We start from the raw sequence: 12,359 nt of genomic DNA, 5'->3' as shown, positions 1-12,359 counted from the left end.
TCCAAAGTGTCACGACCAGCGTCTTCGGGAAATGTGTGAGATACGGCTACGAATACATTTACGATTTTTCGACTTTTGTCACCCGGTTTGCGAAACACAATGAGTCATTTAGTATAAGATAAACGTCGATCCATACGATATCAGACAAGTGACGTTATGATACAACGCTTCGTCATCCTTCGATCAATGTCCCGCCCTGGAGAAATATACGGGCGTAGGCGTACTTTTGAACTTTACTTATATCGACATTATTTTCGACTCCCGTTCCTCCGTTAATAGTAATCGTAACATTATTATATTTATAATACATATTGATGGATTATATAGGGCCGACGATGTCGTCTTGTCAGCTTGAGAAAACCGTACTTGAAACTAGACACGCGCTCTCGGATGATTTATCGGGATTGTTGGCGGTACTTTTTAGACGAAGTCCAAGCGGCATCCACTCGTGATAAGTTGCAATATCATACTTTAGTCCACTTTCTGACAAACCGCGGCCATAGAGGAGCAAAAAAGGATCAACTAAGTTGTCGTTGCTCTTCCGGGACCCGGAACTGAGAGACGCGCTCCCTGAGCGCGCGCGCGCCACTTTCTTGTCCCTCCAAGGCAAATCGCTTCCGCTTTCTTGCATTGGACATATTACGGGTCGCGGAAAAAGTTTCTCTTAAGCGAAACTTGCGCTAACGCGACGAGTTTTCGGCACGTAGCCGCCGTGGCGTCCCTTGATCATCGACACCGCGATCGCGCGCGCAACTTTGGCGTCGAGTTTTTGCTCGTAACGCCCGACGAGTACCCGTTTTTCTTCACCGGTGTGGCGGCGAACGTGACTTTGAACCGATCCGCGGATTTAATTGAACTCTAAGATATGATCGCCGAATGGCGATTGATTTCGCCATTTTGACGCTGTCTGCATAACGAGGCCTCCGTCTGTCTTTGAATCCGCTATAATAAGAATAAACGTTTGAATAAATGACCTCTCATCAAAATCATTTTACTGTTACATTTCTATATTCGAAAATGAGTACATTTCATTTTAAAAAGGAGTAATTTACTTCTCGCATTTCAAACTTATGAAAATCCCGATTATGAGTCTTGTTGAAAAAAATAATGAGCAACAGTGATTTTGCGTTATTTTTCCACCAAGATAATATCATCCCCATAATATCATATACCATTGCCATTATTTCCATCCTGCATTAATTGCGTCTCAGTTGTAAATCTCCGTTAGAAATGGTACTGATGTTTCTTTTTTTATTTATTTTTGTCTAAAGCAAAATCTACCCTTTTGATGAGTACGCATGAGCAAGTGCTATCTGTGCAAATTATTTTGAAAGTTTACTCGCGTTTGAAAATAGCGAGAAAAAAAGTAAACAAGCAAACGCGGATCATGACTGATAAAACCGTGACAATTTTCAAATAAAGTTATTTACAGCTCTTAAAACAAAACTCGTGTTTATTCAAAACTCGCGTTTTATTGAAAAATGCAAACCCACATTTGCGGGTAGATTTTAAACAAAATAAAAGGGTCCGCGCGCAAAAAAATCCCATCGGCATTGCCGTCACTCTAATTTAAAAAAATGACGATTATTATTTCTCTGCATGAAAAAATTAACACCTACGAAGTTTTTGGGTAAAAAAATCCCTTCGCAGTGGACACAAAAAATGAGATCGGAAGGAGAGGAAAGAGGAGTGAGGATAATCGACATGATGGGCGCGCAAAATGAAATAAAAAGAGAAACGCGCTTTTCACATCGGGAAATGTTCAAAACGCGGGCGATGTTTCCGAATAATTATTCGGGCGTCCTGTAGCGGTCACGAAACATAATTCAATCGAGATAAATTTTCGCACCAATACCCAACTGTCTATCACCGGCATTTTCACAATCCGACCAACGTTTTTCCGAACGATTCTATCTGTCACTTTTCGAGACAACTTTATTGGAAATTATGAACAAAACGCCGAATATCGCAAACGGATAAACTAAACTGCAAATATTTTTCTTTACTATAGAAAATCATCAACGCTGAATAAATATTAAAAATATGTATAGAGTTTTAGATAACTAAAAATTCCGCAATAACATTATACTAAATTGTCATTTTCTTTATTTTTACTTTTTATTAACATGTATAGCATATAACTCGCACTATAACTTAATATAGTGCCGGTTTATTAAACTACTTGCTCGTTATTGGGACTGATTACGCAAACGACGTATGTACCTCACACTGTATAATAACAATAATGTATCTGACTGCACATCTATCTATGTAATAATTATTCAGCATATATCACGGATGACTAATGTCCCGTGTCATAATGAGTTGCATGAATTATTCTGAGATTGAGGACTTATTTAACGGCAACGTGGTTTTCCTACCGGCGTAATAGGCGTCGTAGAATAATATCGCGCACTAAGATTAAAAGAGTATTATTTTGTCGTTATCCGAAATAGCTATCGCGTTTGTGTACAAAGTACCATTTTTCTGTCGTGCAACATATTTCGCTGATTTGTTCGGCATTCTTTAATAGTGTTCCTATTTTATCTACATATTTTTTTTTACATAGCGTAATGAAATAATCATATTTAAAATTAATATATTTAATTAAAAAACAAAAAAAAAGTATTATTTTTATTATTATTTATTAATACAAATAAATTTTATATTATAAAATAATCATAAAGAAACTTTTGCGTAAAGGTATGAGCAGAACATGGCGTAACTGTGCATGGCGTAAAAGTATGAACAGAATTTTTACACTAGCATTGTATCGCTAAAATCGCTAAAACTCGTGATATTCTTCAATAATAATCCAATATTGTTTTCTTTTATCGTGATGTAACAGCTGTTTATTTTCTTTACTTCATTCAGACTAAAGGAAATGCGTTGTTCATCTAGTCGTTGTTGGATTTCAACAATTCAATTACGAAACAGCACGAAGCATCTTGCTTCCGCTTACCTTTTATTTTTGGCTCAATTTGAGAGCCACCCCGATAAAAACTATTCACGCTACTCTCTTTTCCTCTCTCTTTCTCTCTTTCTTTCTTTCTTTTTCTTTCGCTTTTTCTTTTTCGCTCCTCTATAGAGAAACGGCGAAGAACTGTTCGCGCAAGGGCAGACGCGACGAGTTGGAGAATAAGATAAGCATTCGATGGAAATGGAAGAATGGCACCCTGTGCATGTGCCTTCTCCGTTGAACGGTTTTCCTTGAGAATCTTCCTGACACCGGAAGGCCTCGTGAATATTTAAACGATAGACGGATGTACATATATTACCCGTGTAATGAGGAGGGAATCCTCCTATACTACAACGTCCGGTTGGCGAAACGGTGGGCCGAAAGAGAATAAGAAATGACGGTAGAAGAAGAATATTCTAAATGATTCATGAAGGGAAATTAAACGACGCTTTAAGCAGGCTTTCCTTTCCTCACTTTCATTCACCTCGACTCTACACGTCTTCTCTTCCGCACTTTCGACGACCTTAGGATATAGGAATCGATTACCTATCGTCTTTTTCTGCCTGATTCCCAATTCATTTCTCGCTACTATTCTCACTGCCTTTATATGCTACGAGTTGTCTTTCTCTCTCTTTTTCTATCTATTTTTCTATCTGTCTATTTTATTTCTACTTGTCTATCTTCCATTTTATGTGTCTTGCCATTTCTTCTCTTTCTTGACAAGCCATGTTATTTTCGATTTCTTTTACCGACGACATTTTCGATCTTGATAATGCATTCTGAAAATTCATGAAGATTTTCTTACCCGTCTCGTGAACGGCAAACGGAATTCGTGTAAGTTAGATAAGCGTTAAAGAAGTTAATTTAAAGCTGGTCGTGACACGACCACCATACTTTCTTTTTCCTCCTTGACGAAACCACATACCAGCTTCGTCGTCTCTGACCTGCAGGCGCGGTTAGACTAAATTGCGTTTCTTTTGACTCGGTGATTACTATAGCTGCAACCGTATAATTGCAAGTCTCGACGCTGTGTAGGTATATTACAAACATCCGTCCTTTATTTGAATCATATATTTCTGCGTTATTTGTTTGTCCAACTTTATTCTATCGCAACAGCGTAACAAGAGAAAATGATGTCAGTCTTAACACGCGTATAATTTACGAAAAACATTCGTAACATCAAGGTAAATCTTACACGTACGTGCTACTTTTAAAATAAAATAAGATAATTAAAATAAGATAATTAAAAAATAAGGTAATTAAAATAAAATAATAATAAACAATTATTTATATAATATAACGCACCATACAACGATCTTTTTTATACTTTTTTATTTTTTTCTATTTTCGGATATTATTTTAAATTATTTCGAATAGGGTAGCTTTAAAGTTTCTAAAATATAAATCTAGGAAATATCATCCGGCACGTCATCTTCGCGGCGATTCAGTATAACAAGAGCTCCGGGCCAGCAACGTCGTGTTACCGCAAAAAAACCGCAATCCTTCCTAATCCGGACACTCGTTCCGTCCCTTCCGCCGGCGTAATCGCCACCATTGTTCTTCCGCCTGATTTCGCGCGCGAAATCCACCACTGCCGCCTACAATCTTACCGTGCTGGAAACGAGGCGGGAGACAGAGAAAAAAGAAAGAGCGATAAAAATTGCGAGGTAGCACCACCAGCGCTGGGTGGAAAGGGTTGCGGGATTGACAGCACAATACCGTTAATCCTCATCCGTTTCGAAGGCGCTATACGCGAGACGGTTTCTCTGTGCTGGGTTCGCGAGAGATTAAAAGTTTTTGCCAAACTCGACGAAATGCAAAAAAGCAGCGACGGAGAAGAGAGGCGACAGTGTGGGTGGACGGGGAGCAAAAATTCGCCGCGGCACGCTCAACGTCAGGGCGAAAATTTGCCACCCGCTACGGGGATAACGCGTGGTTTCAGGGTTTATTAAGGGGCTTTTTGCCAGAGAATGCGCCATCCGGTCGGAATGTGAAGCGCGCATAGAGCTCACTTTGGAGTTAGTATCGGTGCACGCGATAATAACGCAGTCAACAGCCTGACGTAAATTAAAATCTTGGAATGAGATTCGCCTCAACGCCTCGCTAATCGTTATTATTAAAGAACAGTTTATCAAAGGGTTTTATCGCAGCTTTGTTATCACAGAGAATTGATATTTAGAAGAGTTTAAACATCTTAATTTGTGATTTTATATACATATAGCAAACATTCATTTATTTGTTAATTAATTAAATAAAATTACATAATAACTTTCTAAAACGTTTCATAAGAGATACACGCTAGTTACATACGAACTAGTTTGTGCAAACTCATTGGATGTAGCATTTGAGTTGGCTAATCCTCTCTCTACCAGCAAGGCGGAAGATCCCAATTTGTATCTTGTCTTTGGCGGTAATCGATTGTTGGTCCGCTGAGTGAGCGTTACAATACAGTTAAACAATGCATCAGTGAACTTAGCAATTCTCTTTAACGGCAAGATGCGAAAGGGAGCCGTCGAATCAGGTGGGCAAACACGTCCCGGGTACTCCCGCGCCGAAATCGAGAACTGGGGGAGATCGGAAACTCCGAAGTCAATCTCGAGCATTCCGGAAATACATTGTAAAGCAACCGGTCCCGTCCTTCTCGCGCTATGCCTCTCCAGTGGCTCTCCTCTATACTCCTCGTCGCTCACGCGCGGAAAGAAGAGGACGAGAATCCGATATTGCCCGGCTGCAGGCTCGTACTCGTACCCATCGCGCGTCTAATTGCAAACTCGTGAAAACAAGAGAAGCACTCGACAAACACGCCGCGAGTAAATATAAGGATCGTTTGTTCGAGGATGGATTCGCCGCTATAAGGAGCGGGCCCGGGAAGAATAAAGGAGGCGCGCGCCAAGATGGAAAAAGAAGCTGCGACGCGCGGCAAAGCAAAAGAGACTTGCCATTTTCGAGAACAAGAAACTCTTGTTTGCAAGTCATTATACCGTGTTGGAGGGATAGTTTTTACTCTCTGTCTTTTCCTTTTTTCTCCGTCCTCCTGAAACGGCGCAATGAACGGAATGCACGTGTGAGAGAATATACACACGCGTAGAAAGAGACAGATAAAAGTTACCGTATAACGTACATGGCGTAACAAAATACGCGATATTTTTGAAACGGAGAAATAACATTGAATTTGTAATAGCTAATTTTAATATCATACACTTTCATTTCCGCGGGAAATGTTCTTTTCTCATTCATCGAGAAATCTCTCATTAAAGTCAATATCAGAATAATATGTCCATTGATTTTATTCATTCATTTTAATTGTTCTGATATTTTATTAGTTAAATCTGTTTGCGATTCTTCAATAATATATTTTTCCCAGTAATTAATTAAGCAAAATTACATAATAATAACTCGCGCAAACATATTTTTATCTTTATATCAAAGATATATTCTACTAGAAAATTATTATATCGAATTATATCACTGTTTCGCGTGCAACAGAAAAATTACATTTAAAATACGTCAAATGTGACAATTAATTAATCACGCATATAAAAAATGTTTTTGCGATGTTACATGTTTTCATTGTTCTATACAATACATTGCAAAAAGTTCGATACTTTTCATGGTTAGTAAATCAATCGTGCAATATTTTATATTTTCTCTCAATCAACTTTTATAATATATGAGAAATAAATATAGAAAATATATTATTATTATTATATTATTACAATATACGACATCCTGCCTTTCACTGCATAATAATTCGCGGCAGTATTCTACTAGCGTACATTGAGCAAATGATTTTATGTCAATACAAAATCGGAATACTATGATTAGCAATTTTAATTATCGAAGCGGATATGTAATATATATATTCTACTTCGAATTGAATCATATGTAAATGGACAATCAATTTATTAAAGTTCTGTTGCCAGTGGAATGTTTGAACTAACAGCAAATATAATACTTAATGATAGAACGCGTTCCTGAATCCATGTAAGAAACTTACATACAAAAAAAATAGTAGAGAGAGAGAGAGAGAGAGAGAGAGAGAGAGAGAGAGAGAATATCAAATTAATTAGACCGTTAATTATATTTTTAGTAAAACTACAACATTATTAATCGAATAAATGACACATTTTTTTAAGAAATAACAAAACAGAATTTTATTAACATTAAAATATAAAAAATATAGAAATAAATACAGACATTGCATATTACTAATAAAATTTAAAAATATTTTTTATTCTTATTTTCATATACGGGTGATTTAATTAAAGAATATTCTACACATTCACATTTTACTCAATTTTTAAAAATTATTCTCATTTTGTGAAGAATCAGTAATCTACAGAAATAACGAATAACAATAAATGTTTATTAAAAAAAAATATGTAAAGTAACATAAACTATATTTTTATTACATAAAAAAAATTGTTGATATATGACACGGAATAAGTCGATAAGAGAAGTCGTAGCGGCAACGTCGCATTAGAATGATTTTGCCGCCTCACTCGTATTAACATTTTATAATTAACGACACGGGAAGATGGTGTTCCGGCGCGCATACTTTGCCACGCATTCCACTGTATGAAACGTCAGCGGCTCCGGAAGCCACTGAAGAGTGACGACTATGTTGCGAAGGGGTTCCCGAGAAGTTAAAGCTAAATCTCGGTACAGCCCAGAGCTTAATTACGTGCGCCAAAGCGTACAGAGGCGTTTAAACCTGTTTGTGCATTCGCGTGATCGAAAGTTCGTTGTACGTAACCTTGACCTACGATGTTGTATCTAATTGATGGAAATATATGATATTTCCGAATTCGAATACGTAGATATCATTAACCCATAATTTTATAGATATTATTGCCCTAAGCTTTTTAAGTTTGATATTCTTTACTGTTAAAAACATGTCGTTTATTAAACTCATTTGTGAAATTAATTATCTGAAGTAATGAGCTCTAAATACCATAAAAATATACATAAGAAACACTTATTGTCAGATTGAAAATCTAAAACTTTCATGTTGTTCCTTGTGACATCGTTGCATGGCCATTTTATCGATTATTATTTGAGTAAAATATTTTACTGAACGATAACTCTTTATTTATTTGCGCTTTATCGATATATACATTTAAGTTTATTTCGTCTGATTTCAATTTATTGAAAATAAATGTTTCGCTGCAATTTATAAAAATATTTATTTGCTCTCAGGAGAGAAATGGTTGTTATGCTGATATTTCCGTGGTATGATTTAACTATTAAAATATCTTCTCTATATTCATCAGTAACAGACGCGTGATAATTGACGGATGATAATTGACAGATAATTGACCATTAATTATTAGAAAACAATAGACAAGAATAACACACACATGGGTCCTTTTAAATTATTCAGTTAATATATTATTAGACAATATATCTGATCAATCTTAATATATATCAATTTCAAAGAATATTTAATTCTTCAGTAAAATCCGGCACACATTCGATCGGTATTAAACTGGATATCCTTATTCGACTTTGTACATATACGCGTTACTGGGAATTTATATAGATTGGAGATTATCAATGCTGAGTATTATATGATGCTAGGAATTATAACAAGTTTTTATCGTGTATATGTTTTGCCAACGCAAAACACATTTGAGAACTGATTCTTTATTAATTCTGAATCTCCTATAGTCACATGTTCAGTTGAATAGTGTGTAGTATAGTGAGTGATATAAAGATAACTACTATAAAGCAAATTAAATTGACACATATACACATATATATAATAAAGAAATTAAAAAGCCCTCATTTCGATATTCAATTTTAGAAGAGAACCATAGTGTCATGAGAATTTCACACATCGAGAAAAGTATAATCTATGTCTATGTAGAGCTTTTTCCTCCGCTTTTTCAGTCAAAATGAAATATTCTATATATATTATAATCTATCTCATATTTTATATAATTCTTCTTTAAAAACGTCATGATAATCAAATTAGAACATTTCATGAGATTGAATTTTATACACGGAAGAAATAACACAGTTCTGCTAAAATCTCTAAAAAATTAACTAGATACAGATTTGAAAATAGTTTCGTTGGATCAAAATAATTATGTAGAACGCTCAAACTGGTTGCCATAATGTCATAACTTTTTGCAGTCTTGCATAATTATTTTATGATCCAACAAAATTATTTTCAGAACTGTATTCAGTTAAATTTAGATATTTTATTAAAACCGTTCTTTCCGTACATTTCTCTCTCAAGACTAATCTCCAAGTTCTTCTAATTCGACGGCGCGATCTCGTTAAAGATTGATTTACATTCAAAGTTGCAAGCTTAATACAGTCAAAGTCAAACTTGACTTCGTTGATAGACACTTCGACAGAATTATAGAATAGATGGTTTCGACGTGAAGCTCTGAAATAGCAAGGAGCGCGCATTAATTATACGCAACTGGGAAGAAACTTAGTCCAGGTTGACGAATGAGATTTGTCCAGTCGGACAAGCGTTTAAAACTTTGGAACAATTGCTTATACTACAAATGATCGATATTTCTCGATACAGACGTCTGATTTCACATCCCGTGGATTCAACAAGCTGTCACAACAATTTCAATGTGACGCTATTTTTTGCAGCACCGATGTCAATTGATTGATGAACAATATTACTTGTGAAGTCGCAGTTAACTGACGCTCGCATATACATATACATATATGTATATAAGGATAAAACGATATATACGATGTATTATGTATTATGTAATTTGCATTAAAAAAAGTTAATGATGTTATTGCAAATTTTAAATTGCAAAAGAGCAGAACGTTGTTGCGCACGTCGGACGCTTTATTTGCTACATTTTATATACATAATTTATACAAACTCATATTAACATATTTTTTTATTTTGTACGAATTACATTATTTTATAATATTTCTCTATTAAACGAGTTCTAAGTTACTTAAATATTTGTGTCAAAATTATTCGCTCTGAATCTTATACGGAATTAAAATTTGATGTCTGTAATGAGTGATATCGCTGACATTATTTAGAAAATAAAATTCAACTTTTGTATTATGCAAAAATGCATAATATCGATTTTATGCCAACGTTTCCGCATGTCACAAAAGTCTATTAAAATACAATACTCTCTACTTCCACAAACGCGTTGCCTCAAGATATCTAAACTCCATGTTAAGCAATATATTTATTGACGTTACATTAATGTTATAATAAACTTACATCACAAACAATTGCGTCAATATTTTTACAATTCTTTATTATGTAACTTCGCTACACCAACTATCGGATGTAGAAGTATTACGAGAGTACTTTAAAATGTAGAAAGCATCGTATATCATATTCGACATAGGCCCTGACACAATTCTAAACGATCCACATTGCCAAGGACGTTACGTCACGAACGAAGTCATACGTAGCCATGGGAATGCAAAAAAATCGCCAAAGAGAAAAATAATTTTGCGGCACATAACTGTTCTTTTTTTTCCACGATGGGGCGTGCATGTCCGGAGTTCATTATTTCGCGATCTATCTGTACAGTGTCCAATGCCTGTGAAACGAGCCGTAGGCTCAACCGCACGCAGGACGCCACGCCGCGCCGGACCGGACGGCTGACCTCCGGCATCGATTGCAGCACGCGTCGGAGCGGGATGTAGAATGTGGAACGGAGCAAGACGGAGCGCGTTCGCCAAGAATGGGAATATCCCCTCTCGTAGCATCACGCCAGAAACGAAACGAACGGGCATGCGCACGTTAAACGAGACGCGTCTGTTACGTCGTGCGTTTCGAGGCCTGACGAAAAATCTCGCGTCACGTACTTTAAGCGTTTCCCGTTCTCGCCGAACAGTGTACAATCCTCATGAACGTCCACTGCGCGAGCCCGAGCTATGTCTCGTGCCGATAACGACGTATCGTCGTCGAAAACGGGCGGATATATATCGTGATACAACGTAGAATGACGCGGAGAAACGCGGAGCTCGAGGCGCGCGAGCAGGCGGCAGCGGAAGCAGTGGTCGGCGACGGTGCGTACTCACGGTTTGTCAGGCTGCGATCTGCGGACCTTCAGCTCCGCCTTCTGGATCTCCTCCGCCCTCGTGACGCTCTTCGTCCTGCGCGATCGCACCCGAGAGTCACTGTGCTCGTGCTCGGCCGTCATGTCGTCGTGTCGTGCGCGACGACGTAGAACATAGAAGCACGCGTGTTTTTGTGGATCTGGATGTACTTACGGCGCGCCGAGTCACGTTCGTCGGCGCGGTAAAGAGAGACAGAGAGAGAGAGAGAGACTCGCGAGCGAGAGCCGGTACACGCTTCGGAGTTAGTGACTGTATACGCGCGTCGACGACGGCGACGACTGATACCGATAACGAGAAATCTTCCTCGCGACGCGTGAGAGACGTGCCCTCCGAATGATGTGCGAGGTGCGAGCGGCGTGAAATTATCTCTATACACGGCCTTCGGATTCGTCACACGCCCGTCGCGCTCACAACGTGGTTGCGACGATACTACCGAAGGAGCAACGCGGCTCTCTCTCTTCTCTCTCTCTTTCTCTCTCTCTCTCTCTCCCCCTCTATGAACACAACGACTGTTTATCTATTTTTCGTTTCCCGACGGATAACGCTTGTCGCCGATGGACTGATTGGTCTCGGTTCACGTGTCTTAGCAACATGCACGAGTCACGTGTACACATACTTACCCTTTGAAATCACTTTGAATTAGCAAAACCAACGATATTAGCTAACAATGTAATAAGGAACAACTATGGGCAATGTTTTACACACATTTGTCCATTGTAATTATTTCGAGCTAGCAAGACCAGCGATATTAGCTAACATTATCGTAAGGAACAATTAGACAATGTTTTACTTGAAATTACTTCGAGTTAGCAAAACCAGCGATATTAGCGAACATTATCGTAAGGAACAATTAGGCAATGTTTTACACACATTTGCCCTTTAAAATCATTTCGAGTTAGCAAAACTAGCGATATTAGCTAACAACATTGTAAAGAACAACTGGACAATGTTTTACACTCACACATTACTCTTTGATATAATTTCGAGTTAACAAAACCAACAATATTAGCCAACAATATCATAAGGGGCAACTGAGCAATATTTTAGGAAAATTATTGTGATTTTATGTAAATAATTATCTTCAGTCATCGTTAAAATAATTATTTAATTAAAAATTATTGTCGATTTTTGAACAATAATTGATTGTATAATATAATAGATCTCTCCTTTCCCTTCTCTCGGTCCTTCCTTTCTCTTCTGTTCTTTAAATGTGAAATTAATTCGAGGATTTCCTTTAGTTTTAAGGTCTCTTTTGGATAATATCTACAATTAAAGTAGGTAATTACAGTCTATTGTAGTTTGACTTTACAATCCAACTCCGATTTTACAG

The 12,359-nt window shown here is 37.3% G+C and overlaps 1 protein-coding gene across 2 annotated transcripts in view; it reads right to left on the bottom strand.

Moving 5' to 3' along the window:
* The window catches only part of Mdy (diacylglycerol O-acyltransferase), a 95,210-nt gene extending 83,742 nt beyond the window's left edge, over nt 1-11,468 (bottom strand). Inside the window, exon 1 of one of the 2 annotated variants that reach the window (XM_077415909.1) lies at nt 10,991-11,468. In XM_077415909.1, the coding sequence (XP_077272035.1) occupies nt 10,991-11,112 (122 nt within the window). In that variant the 5' untranslated portion in view covers nt 11,113-11,468. The remainder of the gene's footprint in view (nt 1-10,990) is intronic. The other variant, XM_077415908.1, reaches the window with a different exon arrangement.
* Nucleotides 11,469-12,359: the final 891 nt, after the last annotated feature.

Source organism: Temnothorax americanus, unplaced genomic scaffold (genome assembly GCF_048541705.1).
Source record: "Temnothorax americanus isolate GAGA-0224 unplaced genomic scaffold, ASM4854170v1 Scaffold4, whole genome shotgun sequence".
NCBI classification, from domain to species: Eukaryota; Metazoa; Arthropoda; class Insecta; order Hymenoptera; family Formicidae; genus Temnothorax; species Temnothorax americanus.
Note: the sequence above shows the minus strand (reverse complement) of the source record. Positions and strands in the feature narration are given on the sequence as shown.